General features: G+C 31.8%; 1 protein-coding gene across 1 annotated transcript; it reads left to right on the forward strand.

Annotated features, from left to right (window-relative positions):
- The first annotated feature begins 565 nt into the window (after positions 1–565).
- Positions 566–15,095, forward strand: LOC111637296. The gene is made up of 12 exons (XM_023382769.1): positions 566–886; positions 4,052–4,150; positions 5,067–5,306; positions 5,381–5,574; positions 7,453–7,563; positions 8,533–8,719; positions 9,225–9,258; positions 12,305–12,402; positions 12,971–13,210; positions 13,283–13,476; positions 14,206–14,316; positions 14,843–15,095. Exons 2-12 carry the CDS (start codon positions 4,054–4,056, stop codon positions 15,038–15,040), a joined length of 1,704 nt encoding a protein of 567 aa, XP_023238537.1. The 5' UTR covers positions 566–886; positions 4,052–4,053; the 3' UTR covers positions 15,041–15,095.
- Positions 15,096–20,514: the final 5,419 nt, after the last annotated feature.

Raw genomic sequence — 20,514 nt, forward strand, 5'->3', positions numbered from 1 at the left:
TTGCTTATTTCAATCATAAACTGATCCTTTACAGTTACATAAAGGTCTCCACCCACACTACTTCCTACGTTTGCAGAATCGCGTTTTTAGGTGTTTAATAGATGTAAAAGAATGATTATCTTTCTATACTTTCCTCACGAATATTTCCTTGATGTTTTTCATCGGAGTGATGTCTGGGAAGCATGCGGCCCAATCTAGACTAAATGCTCTCAAATCATGTCATCCTAATGTTTAAGTATGCTTCTTCCATCGACCTCTATATTCAATTCAAGAATCGATTGTTTATATACAAGTATAATAAACATCCCAACTTATAGTTAACATATTGTACATTCAAACTCATACACTTGAATATCATCAGAAACTACTGTATGGTTTCTCATTTCCAGGTCCTTTGCTTGTATCGGGATTTCGAAAAAAGAAGTGATCTGTTTCCCGGGACACCCTATCAGAAACGAGCTCAGATAACCTCGTAGATCAAAGACCTAAATTATTGTTTTATGTACGCTTTAATTCCATATTCATCTTAGTTTATAGTCTAATCTAATCATAAAAAAACAGATAAATTAATTACGCAGTCTTTGACTTTACTCTGCTTTGTATCTCGAACACCCCAATTTGTGAAAATGAATTTCTTCCACTCGACTTCATTATAATTCCTGAAATACCTTTCACGAGCGGACAGAGTATAAAGGCAATTATTACTGCATTATACTTATTTATACATTTAGCAGAAAGTAATTACGTTTATTAATAATCATAACTAAATTTATTTTTAAATTATACTTTGAACGTCGCGCTGATAATCGTTTCAAGCTTTATTTGATAAAATGAAATGTTTATCCTCAATTACAGATAATCATTAGAACATTCAACGCAGAAACGAGTAAGTAATTTATTCTTTGTAACTAACTCTTTTATTAAATCACACATCAAGATTTACCGAGTAATTAATATAAAAATTAACAAACTTGTCTACAGTATATATGTAACTTCATAAGTGATTGCCGTACTCTGTAGTATATAAAATATTTGTCTATCCGTAAAGATCTAACACTTATAATAATAATTATTCTTTCATAAATAGTTAGCGAAATAAGTTATATATTTTAAAATAACGAAAATTACTTTTGATGTTGGGATATTGTGATGAAACATGTGAGCCTTCCGAGGAGATTTTTCGTGGATAACGGGATCCTATTTACGTTACACACATGAATAAAACTTGGAAACTGCACGACAAATCTGTTGGGGAGGCGCGAACCTGTCACCAACTGATAGTTCGCAGGGATTTTATCTATTCGGTCACTCGTGGGCTCGAATTAGGGTGCGACTATGCAGACGCGAGCGAGCGAGAATATGTGGCGAGAAGAGACGAGAAGCGATAAATATCAGAACCTGTCAGATATGTGCGAAAACCAGAAATTCGCTCTCGCTAGCGTTATTTCTCGCTTCTCGTTTGTGCATGGTTTTCCTTTGCGAAAACTAAATCGCTCGCAACCTCTCGCTCGCTCTAACTTCGTGTCTGCATAGTCGCACCCTTAGTGTATGAAAATTTCTAGTTTAAACGATCACAGTTAAATTATATAGTTTCTAACGATAGAAAATATAATGGAAACACCTTAGAAAATAATATAAATTAATATTTAATCTAGCGACGATGAAATTTAAACTATATGTGTCAAGGCTCGTGATAAGAACAAAGAGTATGGAAAATGATAACGTAGATAATAAAGATATTAAAAGTGTTCTTTTAATCACTGCTAATCGATAGCGATTTTAAGTGTTCAAGAGCCTAAGGAAGTTTGTACTTACAACTCTTTGTGCCCACCAGTGGCCAAGCACTCTTCGTACCCTGAACACTGGAAGTTTGGTCGTGGTTTCGCGCCTCGCTGGTCACGTGGATTTTCTCCATATCTCTAACCCCTAAGTTTCCCTTAAAAAGATCGCCTAAGTGTTGCGTTGCCATAACTTAACGAACACAACGCTTTTTCATATAAGTTTATACGACTTAATGCCCACTTCACCTGATACTTATCGTACAAGGTATTACTGGATAGTAACTTAGTTTTCGTGTTGGATAGTATTTGATTTCGAATGTTACCGGAGGGTCAGCGCCTTTTTAGTGCGTCTTCAGGACTGACACCACCGTGTCCCGGGTGACAAGGAAGCTGAGAGGCGTGTTGATTCGGTCACGCGAGCTGCCGCATATACAGGTGATCAGATCCGAGATGAAATGAGAGACAGCGTTACCGGAACTGAATCACTCAGATCCCAGATTAACAAACAATAACGATTTAATTTCAACGTGAATAAATACATGATACACTACAGTAGACATCTCGTTATAGAGGTATATATAGATTTAGCCTATAGTACAAAATTTGTACTGTACATTCTCAGTTCCGCTTCGCATAACTGAGGCTTAAATACAGATATTACATAAAATTTACAGTAATGAATTAATGCTAATAAGTATTTATACAAACTAGAGTTTCTAGTTGAAAGTGAACAATATCAAAAACATAGTAGTGTTAAGCTCAGAGATCGAAAACGCTCTTTGAGCGAAAAAAAAATGTTCACAGCGCGTTGTGGCTGTTTTTACAAGTGTCACATCGCGTTGTGAACATTTTTGTCGCTCAATGAGCCTAACAGTAGTATATTTACATTTATACAGGTTGTTGACAGCAGCTTGCTGCATCAACAGTGCGTTGGATTGATGGCTTGGGCGATGCCCAATGCTGATATACACGAGTAATTGATGTTACTTTATAGTATATGAATATATACAGTTTGTTTTTTACTTTTTGTTTTTGTTTTTTACTTTTTTCGCCCCGAGGACACTAAGACAGACTTTTTCAATCTAATCTTGGGTTCGGCCAGGCTCACAGTTAAGCGAAGGATGGTGAAGCATAGCGCCAGACGTATCCGGGACAGACCACCTCCGAAAAATTCCTGGGGTTTTTCACTTACCTGAATTCATTTACCGGTTTTTTAGAGTACTGGATTGACGCCTTAACTGCTTTGACAATCTGGCCGAAATTATATGGGATATAAATATTAAAACTTGTAAAATATCAATACTATTAAATATCCGATGATTGCAATTAAATACTCTTATTCAATGCAGTGTAAAGTCCATATGCGATTTAATATGGTGTAATGCATTTTAACGTGTTTTGCAAAAAAGAAAAACATTTAGTAACTATACTCACCACCAAAGAACTTTTGGTGTGTAAGCAACGAACATTTTGTTTCTACGAGACACTCATACTATACACAACCAGAAGCAAAGAATACTGCTTAATCTGGTCCCCTTTTTAAAACCGTGTGCTCAACGACAGACCATAATTAATTAAGCTTCTACGGTGTTTCTCACACTCAATTTGATACAGTCTTTAATGCTTCCAAATTTGCAACATGTCTTCGTTAAGCCATAGTGTCCCCATAACCAAATATCACAAATTAAAATTCGAAGCAAAAGAAGCACAACAGCAATATTTAGTACTTTTTGTGTTTTTACGGAAATATCTTTCGTATTTCTTGTAATGTCACCACACAAAATTAATTTGAATTGCGAGTGCTATTTCTGTAAAATAGTGTTGAATATAGATATGTTAATTACGATCACTCGATGTGACTGAATTTACGCGATAGATAAGAGAGGATCGTGTGAAAAGTCTGAAAATACAAATTACAATTCTAAAATGTTTCTAGTAACAGATAACAATAGTTATGTTTGACAACCAAATGGATAAGCTGTTAAGGTAAGCAGCCTACTACTATGACAGCCGAATGGCCGAGCGGTTAAGGTGGTAGCCTGCTGCTCTGGGGACTCGGAATCGAATCCGAACGGGTCGAAAAATTCTCAGGAGTTTTTCGGGGGGGGTGGTCCGACCGGATATATCGACTCCCGTCCACTCCATTGTGGGCCTGGCCGAACCCGTAATGGATATCTTAGCGCCCACAGGGTGGAGTGTTAATCAAATTTCATTTAATAGAACGTTTATCTTAAATTTTAATGAATATATTTAATATTTTCAACTTGCAGGAATGACTCTTGGACTATTCATCGATAACTCAAAGAACGAAAGCAATAAATATTCATGGAACGATGAAGATATTCAAAGCTTCAAAGAGATGATAAAAAGTAAGTAGACGTTTAATCTATATATTTCTATTATAATTTATGGTGTGACATTACGAACAGATTTCATTTGATAAAAATCTTTTTTGTTGCGCGAAGACATGAAGATTTTGATGTAGAAGTATCAATTATAAATATTTTTATCTTGATTGAAATAATTCACAGTGATCAAGAACCATCGTAAAGTCGTATGCTACGTTTCTTGACATTCAAAAGGAGTTTCACTCTATTCATTGCAATATGTTAATTTGTAAACTTAGATAATTGTGTATTTTCGATTTTTTTTTATTCAGTAAATCTCTCAACAATCTCAATTATTAAATACATAAGCACAAGAACTAATCGCTTAAACGAAGAAGGAAAAAATTGAAGAGTAATCATATACTGTGCAGTTATTGTAACATGAACAAAGTTGCCGTTCAGTAGTGCAGAATGTTAATGCTAACATCACATTGCTGATGTTATTTTCACACTGACTAATCTTAGCAAAATTTCGCGTTGCTGAACAAGACACTGGATGTTTGATTACAGCATTTGTGTTTGTAAAAATCTAACATTATTTGCGCTTGCATTTTCATAGATTATGTAAGCATTACACAGAAGTTTCATGTTTGTCAACAATGGAATCCAACTACACGCCAAAAAATCCACTAAGCCTTTTCTGTTGACAAACTCTGTTGCATTTTAACGTTGTTACGTAATTTTTACGAGTATAAACGTAGTAATAAGTTACCATTACTCATATGTTAAGACTAACAGTATTGCAATAGTTAGCTATCGTGAAATTCACCCATCTCGAATTTGTAACCGTGTCATCTGTCGTAACTTATAGTAATTAATAAGGTTAATATTTTAGCAATTTAAACTTATGAAATAATAAACTTCCATGAAATTTGAAATATTAATTATTATTTTACAGAAGAGAATATAAATTGTCGTATGGACGACATATTCCTCTTGAGCTTCCTCAGAGCCAGAAAATTCGATAGAGAAAGAGCTCTTAAATTATTAAAAAATTATTACTCCGTAAGAGAAAGATATCCGGATTACTTTAAGGATTATAATCCTTTGGCTGTAAAGGAAGCTTTAGATATGAAAATATACGGATATCTTCGTCAAACTGATCAGGAAGGGAGAGTAATAGGAATCGGAAAAACTCGTAAGTTATCGATGGATTTTAACATCTTACTATTATTATTTACAGAAAATTTCATTTTGTTTTTCTTTATTTAGGTTATTGGGATCCTTGTAAAGTTCACCTGAAGCAATTATTAAGAAGTTCATTAATGTTTTACGACATGTTACTGCATGAACACGTAATGCAAGTGAATGGTTACGTTGTGATCTTCGATTCTGAAGGCATGACTTGGAGGCACGTCATCCAACTTACACCGAGCTTAATCCATTCCATAATTTCGATAATGCTTGTAAGTTCACTAAACTAGGTTTAGGAAAAGGAAACAGTTCCGCAGCTTAGATTTTTATGTTTCGACTTGACACAAAAACTCACAAATATAATGGTATGATTCTATGCACAGGATCATGTGCCAGTTTTGAAAATTTAATTTCGTCACGACATCGTGCGTGTTAAACGCCCGCAGTATAGATCAAAATAAAATCTGTAGAGATCAATATAAATTGAGAGCAATTGTAAACTCGATTGACATGTAACGCGCGAACAACTTATACCTGGCAATTCGCCCATAGAGTTTACATGAAGAAACTAAACTTCGAATATCTTAGCCCATAGATCGAATTTCGGAATTCCGGCTTATTGTGTACATACAAATTTTAGTTACAATTTCTAGCAGAAAGTAACACTGTTTAAAGTGTGAAGTCATTACATGACAAAACAAAAATGACCAATAAAAAGTGGGATAGAAACAGTAACAAGTTGCAAAGAGAGCCCATTCCATTAGATACAAGCGCTACTAGTGATATAAAGTGTATAGAATGGCTTAACTTCACAAAGAATTCTATATTATTGGGATTCTGTGAAAACTGCGTATGTTTAGGTTCAAAAACTTTGACTTTATGCATATCCAGTTTCAGATTTATATATCAGTAGATTTTGAATCTACTGATATACAAATCTCTGCGCTTCGAGAATTGAGTTTGTTCTCGAAATGTGATGGATCAATTTTGATGAAACTTTGCCATTTTACATTGATTGCGACGAGGAATCAAAATATGTAATAAAGCTTCATATATGTATAAAAAGTAAGGATCCGTGGCTTCCTTTTCTATATACAGTTGAGTCAAAATGGCAATGACCGTGCGCCCTGATGCGATTGAGCGCGCCTAACGGAAAATAGGCGCAAAACAACGAATAATACATAAGAACAAAGCAATCGCTATTGATTACTTTGTTCTTGAATCGCCTTGCCTTGTCGGCAAGTGCAAACATCGTCTCTCCGTATCTGAACAGTGCAAGAGGATCGCGTATCCTATGACCGGCGAATACAATCGAGTTCGTGGAAAGGCAGAGGCAGAGGAAGTACGGTACATCTTGGTGACCTAAGTATCAAGATGGTGCTTAGAACGCCAAGATGGTGGGGCATCAAGCTTACAAAATTGTTCTATGGGCAAACTAATAAATTCATTAACAACTGTCACACACGATTATGAAAATTTATATTACAAAATATAATATTCATTATGTTTCTAAAGTGTTTTTTTAAAATAATTCTTAAATTTATAACAGACTAATGAAAGACTTATCGCGATATTTAAGCTTGTACGTGGTGCCAAATGCTCTATTTACGTATATAGGTATAAAAGGATAATCTTTTCTGTGCCTAACAAATGTGAGGATCGCTTCTTTCCGGCTCCCGCCTTAATTCTATCGCGATACGACAGAATCGCGCGATGTCCTAGTATATTTAAATATTCTCATAAATAATCGATAATACAAAAGTTTAAATCTTTTAACACAGAACTTCTCATAATAAATATATAATTAGAGTCAATATGTTGTAGTGAGGAAAATTAAGTAATTAACTTTCTGTAGTATGTGAATTACGTTTTTCTTTCTTCAAATTATTAATATTTAAGAATATTAAGCTTTTCGCATTTCGTCCATCAGTGGCAGAGTGAATAAAAAACCCACTAAACACTAATAGTTAGTCAGGGGTCCGTGCCTTACTAAACGGCAATTTCTCATAGAAAGTCTTGCTGGGAGATCCTAGTTATTGGAGAATTCCACCAAACCAAATTCATTGGAATTTTAATTTAAATTAAAACACTTAATCATTTAACAAAATCTATATTCATCAGTATTTCACATCAGTATTTCAATATTTCAGAATTCCACTCCAGTTAGATATAAAGCAGTTCACGTAATGAATGTTGGAAAATTTGTATACCTATTTATGTCAGCATTTATGCCATTTTTACCATACAAAATAAAGAAAAGAGTAAGTACTACAATTATATTGACTTATTTCCTTAAGTAAATATTTTTAACGTAAACAAAGCCTTTTGATGTTGATGTATCAGGACGAGTCAAAACAAAATGAGAACTGAGGCTGATTGTTTCCTCATCCAGGTCTTAGTGACTTTGGCTTTTTTGAAAGATTAACCGTGACATTAAAGGTCGTTTGCCATTATTTCTGCCAGTCATTGAAGACGTCAAGTAGCCTATACTGTACTTGAAATGTTCTCTAGTATCTTTAACCACTGCTGTTGCAGATAGGTAATGGGCTCTTCACATTGTTCTTTTCATTACTGAGAATAAGAATGCCAAATCTGGGCATTCCACGGTATAACACAGTTTTGAGCAGCGCGCGAACATGATACATTCGCCAAACTTTGGCATAGAAATAGATGTATCCTATGGATATGATCTAACAGGTTGTGCAAACTAACATATAGTAATCTCTAGTCGTATAAGAGGCAGCATATACAGTATATTATTTATAAGCAATGAAAGAAGACGATGACCATTACTCTCCATATGTTGAAGCTTTTCAGTGGAAAATAATGGTTATTTCCACGCTACGCTATTCTGTTTGCTCTCAGGAAAGAAGTGATGAAGAAGCCAGGTTTTAATCAGTAGTAATAACTGATTGCAGATATACGTCATTGAGATGGTCAGTAGTCAGACGTTGCAACTTTTGTAAATTTTCATCCGAAAGTAGACGGGCAGCAGACATTTCCTCTGTGTGCTGTAGTTACCAAAGTCACGTACTTCTATGTAATTTTTGGACAGACATGCAGAGAATCATTCTATACAGAGACAATGCTCACTTTCGACAGGAAAAAATCAGTCTCAATTCGTTTTAATCGTTATTATATTTTTGAATTGTAAAATAGTCTTTTAATTGTAACTATTACGAAATTTTTGAAATTTCAAAATAAATTAATTCTTCAACAAATGATTTCAGATTCACTTTCACAGTTCCGGAATGGAATCATTGCACAAGTTCATAGATCCTAAATATTTACCTGTCGAATATGGAGGTGAATTGCCATCATGCGATCCTGCTGAATGCAACGATAAACTGTTGGAATTCCAAGAGTTTTTTGAAGAACAAGAAAAATCTTGGAACAAAAGTAGTAAAGAGAACAGTAGTATAAATTAAATACATTTTAAATTAGCATTGTGATTAGCATTATGTTGGATAGGAGATACCTATGAAAAAAACAGAATCATTGTGAATTCACATAATTGTAAGTGTTAAATATCGTTGCATTCTACAATACATCACGAAACAAAGTATCTTAAGAACGTAAAGATATCTTGTCAGTTGTAAGATATTGTAAATTAAAGTGTAATTATTAAAAATTATTTCTATTTTTATATTAATTTTGAAACTTTTCAGTTTTTCTTGTTGGACAAAAAATAGAATTATATATAATAAAAATGATAAGTAAGACTCGTCGTCTTTAATAAATATCAAAAATCCTAACAAGAACAATTTGCGAATTATTTATTTATTAAAATTAAAAATTGTTATTGAAGTAAATAAAAATCCAGAAAAGAGTTGCTTAACTTTCCAGGCAACATTCGAAACTGCGTGTTTGGCGCCATCTATTATGATATTTTATTTAAATGAAATTTATTTATTTTATTAAGTTAGGGCAATGCATCATTTGGGCAATCTGCCTAGGTGAGATGCCTTCGGGGAAGTCTTTTAAGGGTAACTGGTCCATATTCAGGTGTAGAGAAAACCTGGAAAACTTCACGACTACCAGTATTCAGGGAACGAAACCACTTGGCCACAAATGGGCCTTAAATGGAATTTAAGGGAAGAAACTACTTACTCGATTCTGAGATGAATACTGAAATTTGATCTACATTTATTATCATTTTTATCATTAGATAAACACTTTGTATCAGTAACCTGTCTAAAGTTCAAATATTAAAAAATGCTGCAAATTTTTTTTCTGTTGTGAACAGCTGTATTTAAGTAAATACAGTTACGAAAATTTTCATTAAAAATCTTAATGTTTTCTTTTGAAATTTCACACTTTAAAGATTAATTTATTAACATTTCAAGATTTCTGTTAGCAAATTATGTATTGCTACAAATCATATCACAAATTGCTCATATTGTTTTGCAACTAACTACTTTACATGTAGATGTAGACATGTAAAACATCACATGTCTCAGGATGTCTTAAATATCTAGAAAACGACAAAAAGTTATTAAACACAACGAAACACAGGAACATAAACAACTAGGAAGTGATCCTAATTCAAATACAATAATCACTAACATTCATATACAATTCTATATCTGGAGATTCTGGAGAAAATTCAAGGTCTGTAGTGATTCCAAACGCTATAAAATTAACGTTATTCTTATAAACAGTAAATAAATCTTTGAGACTGCTTTTTATTGATAAAGAAATATTCTATGTATTTCATTTGTTCATAAAACAAAAGGTTACGGATACCTTCCGGATCCCATACATTAATTCCTGCCGTCTGAGCCATTCATTCATGATAAAACAATCGCTAAAGGTAATTTTTCTGCAACGCTAAATGTTCCCAAATCACATAATCCTAATGTTTAAGTATGTTTCTTCCTTGGAATTCTATATTCAATTAAGGAATCGACCGATAATATGCAAGTATAATAAACATCCCAACTTATATAGTTAATGTGTTGCTTGATACTTCACTCGAAACTCGTACCCTTGAATATTATCAGAAACGAATTCAGATAAACTCGTACATCAAACACCTTAATTACTGTTTTGTTTACGTTTTAATTCCATATTGATCTTAGTTTATAGTCTAATCTAATCATACAAAAACAGATAAATTAGTTACGCAGTCTTAGACTTTACTCTGTTTTGTATCTCGAACACCCCAATTTGTGAAAATGAATTTTTCCCACTCGATTTCATTGTAATTCCTGAAATACCTTTCACGAGCGGACAGAGTATAAAGGCAATTATTACTGCATTATACTTATTTATACATTTAGCAGAAAGTAATTACGTTTATTAATAATCATAACTAAATTTATTTTTAAATTATACTTTGAACGTCGCGCTGATAATCGTTTCAAGCTTTATTTGATAAAATGAAATGTTTATCCTCAATTACAGATAATCATTAGAACATTCAACGCAGAAACGAGTAAGTAATTTATTCTTTGTAACTAACTCTTTTATTAAATCACACATCAAGATTTACCGAGTAATTAATATAAAAATTAACAAACTTGTCTACAGTATATATGTAACTTCATAACTGATTGCCGTATAAAATAATTGTCTATCCGTAAAGATCTAACACTTATAATAATCATTCTTTCATAAATAGCTAGCGAAAGAAAAGTTATTTTTACTGAATTTTCAAAATACAAATTTGTTTTGGGTTATGGCTATGCAACGCACGAACAATCTGCCATGGGTTGTCTTTCCAGAAAATTTTCTATGAGAAAGTGGCTTCTGGTTATGTGTTGGACACCTGAATAAAACATAACCACCCCGTCGGTGGTGAGCGAACCCGTGATCGGCAACTGGGTACGTGGAGTTTTCCAAGTTTTATCCTCTGGACCACTTGTGGGCTCGTATTGGTGTATGCTTATTTTTATCTTAAACGATCACAATTAGATTACAGTAAGAATTAACTGATAAATGTATGAATGGAGTGTGGAAGAAGATTTCTCAACGAGAAGAGCCTATTGTTGTGAACCTGATCGATACAGCAGGACTAGGAAATATACACAAGCAAAATATTGAGGAGTTACTGAAGGTTTCTGGTGAAAGCCTTACCAACGACGACCGTGAGAATCGGGGAGCCGTTTTTCTATGTTTTAACAGAAAGACGAGTTTCTGTCCTTTTCCCACGAAGTTAAAAACGGGAGATGATCGAATGTTAATTTAACTATCAACAGTCGACTTCGAAGCAACAAGTTCATTCTCCCTCTGAGAAAGTTGACATTTAACCTGTTAACCCGACTTTATTCCTAGAACTGTCACTCTATCGACCAGGGGTGGATCTAGATTTTTCGAATCCTAGGGATTATTGAAGTCCAATGGGGCCCCATTTTTTGTTAGATTAAGAATTGACATTGCCTTATAGAAAATTAGAAAAATGCATAATTGTTATTTGTACTAACGTAGGATTATATAAACAAGTTTGTGTGTTTAATTTATAAATTAATGCATTGTATATATTATTACTGATATAAAATACTGTATACAATAATACTAATATACAGGGAGAGTTCTACATTATTATAAAAACAAAGAGGTCTATCGAAATGCTGTTTGTGATAAAAGAAATACTAACTCAAAAAGTTTTTCTTATTAAAAAAATGAATACAAAAGCTGAAGTAAATTGAGTAAACCTCAACGTGTGCATGAAGAATTTGCAATTGATAACTGATTTCCTTCCAGATACTGTTTTAACAGGACGGTGCTCTCTCACACTGGGCAATTTCCTTATGTAATTTGTTTGATACCGTGTTTCCTGGACGATGAATGAATTTACCGTGGAAACTAACACTCAAGTCCCCTAGATTTCCCAACATAATCCCAAGATATTTCTTTTTGTGGACTTTTTGTTTTTTTAATTAAATTTTATAATAAAGTAGAACCTTCTCGGATATCCTGTATAATAATTAATTGAATTTCATTTAATAGCACTTTTATCTTAAATTTAAATGAATATATTTAATATTTTCAACTTGCAAGAATGACTCTTGGACTATTCATTGATAACTCAAAGAATGAAAACAATAAATATTTGTGGAACGATGAAGATATTCAAAACTTCAAAGAGATGATAAGAAGTAAGGAAACTTTCAATTTATATACTGTATATTTTTGTCTTGATTGAAATAATTGATAGTGTTGTAAGAAACAATAAAGTCGTATTCTAGATTTCACGACGGTCAGGCGTTTGAATGTTAATTGAATATTTTAATAAGCAAACTGGGTGCAAACTGGTATGCAATGTGTAAGTAACATTTGATTAAAGCATAATGTTGTAAATATCATCTTTTCCAGATGAGTAACATATTAGGAATTGCTGGGTTATGTAAGTATTGTGTAACGATTTCATTGTTTGTAAAGAAACTCCGGAATCCATCTCAACACCATAAAATAAACCAAGGTATTTCTATTGAGTGACACTGTTGCATTTCTCCATTGCTGAACAAGTCTAAGCATAGTAATAAGTTACCAGTATTTATATGTTAAGGATTATAATATTTCAATAGTTAGCATTTTTGAAATTCAGCCATCTTGAATTTTTGCAATGTTTATCTATCGTAGAGAATAAGATTAATATTTTAACAATTTAAACTTATTAAATAATAAATTTTCACGAAACCTGAAGAATTAACTATTATTTTACAGAAGAGAATATAAATTGTCGTATGGACGACATATTCCTCTTGAGCTTCCTCAGAGCCAGAAAATTCGATAGAGAAAGAGCTCTTAAATTATTAAAAAATTATTACTCCGTAAGAGAAAGATATCCGGATTACTTTAATGATTTTAATCCTTTAGCTGTAAAGGAATCTTTAGATACGAAAACATATGCATTTCTTCGACAAACTGATCAGGAAGGACGAGTAATAGGAATCGCAAAAACTCGTAAGTTATCGATGGATTTTAAACATCTTCCTATTACTATTTAACAGAAAATTTGTGTTTTTCTTTATTTAGGTGGTTGGGACCCACAAAAAATTCACATTAAACAATTATTAAAAAGTACATTAATGTTTTACGACATGATGTTGCATGAACACGTAATGCAAGTGAATGGTTACGTTGTGATCTTCGATTCTGAAGGCGTAACTTGGAGGCACGTCATACAACTTACGCCGAGCGTCATCCATTCCGTAATTTCGATAATGCTTGTAAGTTCTAAACTATCGCTTATAAGATGTTAAATATAAGATATATTATTTAACTTTAACAAAGTTTACATATTGTTTATTAAAGTTAGTTTGAAAGTAGGGATTTGTGGATGATTTGAATGTCTTCAGAGTCAAAAATTAGTCAGAAATACACACAGCGTTTATGAAACGTTAGTAACCTGCTTCATAAATGTCTAATTAAACTTTATTTTTTTGAAATAAGGGCAGTTATTCTGTATATTCGCGTGAAAACCGCATATGTTTAGGATGAAATACGTTGACTCTAAACACTGCAGTTTTCTTAGACTCAAAATATAGTGATATATAAATTTTAAGGTTGTTCTTGACTTTTAAATAATCCTATATATATATATAATTCCTTACATATACGTCGTATATAAGGAATATTTTGGGCTAATGGGAGAACTTTTATGTGTAATCTGTTTATCAGAATACCATCTTCTTCGTACATCCCATCTTGTAAATTTTAATGAATAATATACTTAAATATTTTTGTAAGTACAGTATCCTATAAATATCCTTTCTAAGTATCCTGTCTAATAGCGATTTCCCATAAAAGTCTTGCAGGGAGACCTCATTAATTGGGGATATGCGTTGTATTATTCCCTCAAGCCAAACTTATTCGAATTTTAATTTAAAAAAAAAACACATTATCAATTAAAATCTACATTCGTCAGTATGTTCACATCATACATTTTAAAATTTCAGGGTTCCACTCCAGTTAGATATAAAGAAATTCACATAATCAACGTTGGGAAATTCTTATACCTGTTTATGGCAGCATTTATGCCGTTTCTACCATACAAAATCAAGAAAAGAGTAAGTAATATAATTAAATTGATTTATTTCGTTAAGTAATATTTGCAACATAAACAATGCCTTGTGATATTAATGTATGAGGGCGAGTCAAACCGAAACTGACTTTTTTATTCACGTCACAATCACTCTAAGACTTAGTGAGCTATTTTTCTGTTTTTGTTTTTTTTAAACCATTAATCGGGAACAGATTTCTACCATTATGTCTGTCAGTCTTGCCTATACTTTGAAATGTTCTTTAGTATCTCTAATCACTGCTGTTGGTAATAGGCTCTTCATGGTGCTAAGAATGATTTAAGTACTAAGTATTTGATCTAAGTACTAAGAATAACAGTTGCACAATAGTGTGGCACATTTAATTGTAAAATAGTCTTTTAATTATACTTGTAATTATTATGAAATTTGAATTATTGTATACCCCGCATCATGGGCTCTGCCTAGTATGTCTAAATAAATAAATAAATAAAAATAATTATTATGAAATTTTTGAAATTTCATAATAAATTAACTTTTCAACAAATGATTTCAGATTCACTTTCACAGTTCCGGAATGGAATCATTGCACAAGTTCTTAGATCCTAAATATTTACCTGTCGAATTTGGAGGAGAAAAGCCACCATTGAATCCTGCTGAATGTAACGAAAAACTACTAGAATTCCAAGAGTTTTTTGAAGAACAAGAAAAATTTTGGAACAATAGTAGTAAAAATAACAGTAGTATAAATTGAATATGTTCTAACTTGGCATTCCGATTGGCATTATGTTAGATAGGAGACACTTATGGAAAAAAAACAACAGAATCATTGTGAATTCACATAATTGTAAATGTTAAATATTGGGCTGGGGTTAAAAATATCGTTCGGGTATTAAATTAAAGCCCATACCTTGTAGATGATGTCGCTGAAGAGCTATTTGGGGAAGATGCGATGCTTCAGGCGAGGAAAACTGGTAAATATTCAATATTAAGTCTACGGAACAAATATATCGGAGTCTCACCACCTGTTAACTTTAGCCCAATCAATTTTTATGTTTTGCAATTTCATTATTGTAAATACTGAAGTCAATAAATCTATATTTTAGTTACTAAGACTATGCCTAAGTCTTCATCAATCCTTCACTACTTAAAAAGCCCGAGCAATGCCAGACACATGCAGCTAATAGCAAATAATTAATTAAAATACATTCGACTTTTAGCAAGAAAATTGGGATATTTTGATAATAAACACGTGTTTATAACTGGAAAAAGTTGTGTTTAATGTTAAGCTAGAATCCTTCTTTGACATTTGTACTTTTGATCTCTTGCAGATTACGTAAATTATTTATCCACTGATATAAATGATAATTAAATTATTGAAATGTAGTCTATGATTAAGATTATTTCTAGATTGGTGGAAGCTACATACAAATAATTTTTTATTATCTTCTTTATTCTGTTGATTACCAGTTGTCGAGTGGATAAAACCACTTAACACTGGTAGCTGGTCGCGGGTTCGAATTTCATTTGGCTAGTCACGAGGAATTTCTTGGTTTTCTTCACCTACATAAGGGCAGCTTCTCATAGAAAGTCTTCTAGGAGGCATTTTTCCTTAGAAGATCTTCCATGTGTTTTTTCCATTGTCTTATTTATCAATCTTATCCTATCCTTTAACCTATTGTCATTTTTCGCCATTTTTATAAATATTTAAAAGTTAAATTCGTTTTTAAAAAAAAAAAACTATGAAAATATTGAATTTAATTATATTAGACACAAGAATTCATTTGCAAACGACTGATCTGAGTGTTGGTAATATCAAATCAGATTCAATATTAAAATGGCTTGACAATTAACCGTAATACACCTCATCCAGATCCTTCATCTTTATAAAGATAAGCTTGCAGAGAAAATAAAATAAACTGTTCTTTGTCAATTCTTTAACATTATTTTACAATGTTCTAAGAAAACAAAGTACTTTTATAACTCTATAATATACAGCTGTATTGCTCAGCTTTCGAACATTCTATTTTCGTACATTCACATTTTTAGGTAAAATTCTTGTGTTCGAGTTAAGACTTACGAACACGTAGGGTATTATTATTAATTATTATTTTTAATCTCTAAAATATATTCCTGGTTTTTTTGTATACAAACAGTGTATTATGTTCTAGATACGCACACAAATCAATGAAAGTTCCTTAATTCGGCACTAACTTAATTACAGTAGTGGATATTTTTTGTGTGTGTTTTTGCAAGATTTATTAAGTTATAAGCGTTGCAGACTTTGCTGTACTGTACATTATATACCAGGGCATTCTAATATATTATTCCAATTTCTTTAGGTACACTCTGTAATCCGTCTGAAAAGATACCGTGCATGACGTATAATGTGTTAACCACTCACCCACCCGGTCAAACACACACTAATATCCAAACATACTGGGAAAAAAAATTTTGAATTTTTTTCATTTCTCGATGTTTCAAGGTCCCCTGATTCCAAGAATTTGGAGTAGTTATCGCCATATTTCCTCTGTTATAAGAACCATTTACGTCACACATAAAAGTTGACAGAACTGTGAGATAACAAAAACATATCTAGCTAAACTATAATTGAACAGTTCAAGGTTAAAATATATATTAATTTTTATTTCTTATAAACATATATTTATATATATATTTTTAAAAATATTTTAAACAATTTTTAATGAACAAATTAATATTTTCATTTATATTTTTATCATGGAACTAGGAGTTTTGAATTACAGTATTCAACTTCATTTAACCCTCAAATCTGCTTGATTAAATCTTTAATAAAATCGACAAAAAAAAAAAAAGTTGAAAAGTCGTTATCGGTGTTATTAAATTGTACTTTAAACATCGAACTGATTATATTTACAAATAATTTATTTAATGAAAATAATGAAAACGATAACCATTAATTGATGTATTCATTAGTGTTTTCATCTAAGAAACGGGTAAGTAATTCATTCGTTTAACACTACTTTTTTCGATATATTTCTCGAGTTTTTAATGTTTTTGTCCGTAGTCAAGTCTTTCCCTAACGCTCTAAAACTAAAAGATTTTTATTATTCGTGTTAAATTATTTTTCTTTTATACAAAAATAAAAAATAAACTTCTTTATCCATACGTTAAACCATCTAGAACTTCGTTTACTTATATAAATTATTGCGTAAATTCTCTTTTTCTCTTCCTCATCCATCCAAAATCAGGTTCTTTCTTCTTTTCTATTAGTTCCTATAAAGAAGTTATTGTGTTTATTCTTGAAGGAAATTACAACTCTGTAGGTAAGAACTAACCTTCTTCCGCCATTACTTTAAAACACATGGATAATTTGGATCAAGGGACGTGTGTTTATAGGCCTGTGTGGTTTAGATCTTTCTATAAGTAAATGTTGAAACGTAACTGTAAAATTTTAACAATTATTTAAAACAAACTTTATCGAAAGTTATAAAATTTGTAAGTACAACTTATATAATAATACTGTATAGTGATTAAAAAGTCGTGCACAACAAAATATTAGCGAGCCAAGTTACTTTTATTATGCCTCCCCCCACAACATGACAATATAATAACTGTTGATTAGTAATAGAAACTCAGAGTTTTGTGTGAAAGTCATGAAATTGGCTACGGTAAGGCTTTGCTTATTTAAAAATTGAAATGGGTTTTTATTAGGAACAATAAATTTTTATTGATGAGCTTTATTTCGTCAGTCGCTCTTATGCCGGTGAGTTTCATTGGAAACATTTGGATTCTTTAATTCTTGCGAAAATTCTTTGGTGACAGTATTATTTCTAAAGGATTGTGGTCCTCTCACATTTTTTCTCTGGCATATCTCAAAAGAACCGTGTATATAAATTATTATTAAGTGTATGATACTATGACTACAAAGACAAATGAGTTAGCAATCCAGCTCATGTAGTTTTATGTAACTACAACCCTCCGTCCATTTCATCGCTGGGTGCTTGTGTGGAAGACATTTCAAACATGCATTGTAATACTGTAACATGATTTGATTTTGCTTTTCTTAAAGATCAGATTATAACTTTTTTTTTACTACATTAACCAACAAAATAAAATTAATTCCTAGCACACACGTGTGCATGACTTTTCCATCACCCACCCTATATATTTATTTATTTTAAGTATTTTCGAAACCCTTTGCCAATTTTATAAAATGTTTAGAAGTTAGAAACGTGAAATACGTATATTTCTTATGTAGGCTATATAAAAATTTTCTATAAATTATTTTGTCATATTTATTTTATTATTCCTTCCCGAAAAAATTAGTGCTCAAAAATAAAACTTTGCACAGAGCACACGAAAAGTTAGTTATTACAGAGTATATTGTAGGCATTAGATTATTTTAAACTATTATTTTACATGGTTATAATATACTTCTTTTTTTGCAATAGAAAGTTGGAAACCATAATTCTTTTCTTTTCTTATTACCCCTTTATTTAAATTGATGTCTGAAATAAAAATAATCCTGCCTAACAATAACCTAGTGGATAAACCTATTGTATTCTATTGGTAGGTCGCGGATTTGTGTCTGAAGAACTGAGGCACGTGAAAATTCCAGATTTTCTGTGTGTGTCTAACACAGAGAGAAGACAATTTTCTATAGAACTTTTTAAACAGAAGAAGTTTTCAATAGAAAGTCCTCCAGAAAAGCATTCCCTACCATGTGCTACTTTGTCTTTTTTTCATCAATTCAATCTAATGCAATATCTTAATATCAAACGAGCAATTATTTATTGATATTATGACATCTTCACAATGCCGGACTGTAATTTTTAATTATATTTTTAGTTTATTTAATTTAAAATATATGCTCTCCACCTCAAATTAGTAATGGCTTGCTTCAGTACATTATACTTTTCCGTTAGCAATAAAGTCTTACTTGTCATCTATATAACTCCTTTTAAAGGAAAATAATCTACTGAATTGAGAAAAATATAGTAGTAAATTTATTTTTAAAAATTATCTTTCTAACTTATTACAGGAATGACTTTAGGAATTTTCATCGATAACTCGAAGAATGATAGAAAAAAATACACGTGGAATGAGGAAGAAATTCAAATTTTCAAAGATATGATCTTCAGTAAGTAAATATTTAAAATATTTGTTATTTGATTTATAAAAAAGAAAATATACATTTAAAACTAAATATATATAGTGTTATTTTACAGNTGTACATTATTATAATATCTCTTCGAAAGATTAGGTATTTAAATTATTATTATTTTTTTTAAATCAGATTCAATGCCAACGACCTTTTATCGGCTTTTTATCGACCTTTAACAGTCACTTCCAACAAAGATCTTTGTTGATCCTTCTTGCAGGTCAATCTTTTGGCCATGGCCTAGTATTTTCTGTAGAAACATGTAATAAAAACTCTTGTCTTCAAGATCCATTTGTTCTTGATCATATTATTTGCCTATTACGCATTTGAACTTTCTAATTCTGAACTTTTTGACATTTTATCCAAATATAAAAACCTTCCATTGCAATTTATTTACCAAACAAAGCAATCCAGAAACCAGTTGCTTAACTTTCCAGGCAACGTTTGTTGGCGCCATCTGTTATGATATTTTATTCTAAAAACTTTTTAATTATAGTAAAATGAAAAAAAAAAGCTTGATTTTGAGAGTCAGGATGGGTTTTATAAAAATTTGTAAATGCTAGTAATAATTTACAGTCGACCCCCGTATAACACTGTTGATTTTTCCGTTTTATATGAATTCCATGTTGTACGAGTCACTTAGATTTTACAAATACGTGTGCTGGGCTGTGAACGGCTCACGTATTTGTAAAATCTAAGTGACTCGTACAACATGGAATTCATATAAAACGGAAAAATCAACAGTGTTATACGGGGGTCATGCGAGTATAATATGTTTAGAAGGCGGATTGTCGAGCGTTTAAGGTGTTAAACTACCACTCTGAGACACTGAATCGAATCCGGAAAGGTCAAAAACCTCCCAAGAAATTTTTAAGGGTGGTATTGCCTGATGTGAAGAGCTCCGGACAATAATAGGCTTGCCACAAAAAAGGGCCTTCTTAGTTTCCACTGAACAGAAAGAGCTTAAAAAGTGTTTATTTTACTATTATATTACGATACTGTTGTATAAAATATAAAACAAATGTATGATATTTTATATAACTTTTTATAATGGTAAGTTACTCCTTTTTTTACTATTATCTCCG

This window comes from Centruroides sculpturatus, unplaced genomic scaffold (genome assembly GCF_000671375.1).
Source record: "Centruroides sculpturatus isolate CEXI.00-Female unplaced genomic scaffold, Cexi_2.0 scaffold1056, whole genome shotgun sequence".
Classification (NCBI taxonomy): domain Eukaryota; kingdom Metazoa; phylum Arthropoda; class Arachnida; order Scorpiones; family Buthidae; genus Centruroides; species Centruroides sculpturatus.

Bases quoted from the DNA above. Each gene is read 5' to 3' on its own strand.
- LOC111637296 (XM_023382769.1), top strand. From the start codon at position 4,054: ATGACTCTTGGACTATTCATCGATAACTCAAAGAACGAAAGCAATAAA. The intron at 4,151-5,066 runs GTAAGTAGACGT...ATTATTTTACAG, and splicing joins CTTCAAAGAGATGATAAAAA to AAGAGAATATAAATTGTCGT. The intron at 13,211-13,282 runs GTAAGTTATCGA...TTCTTTATTTAG, and splicing joins AATAGGAATCGCAAAAACTC to GTGGTTGGGACCCACAAAAA.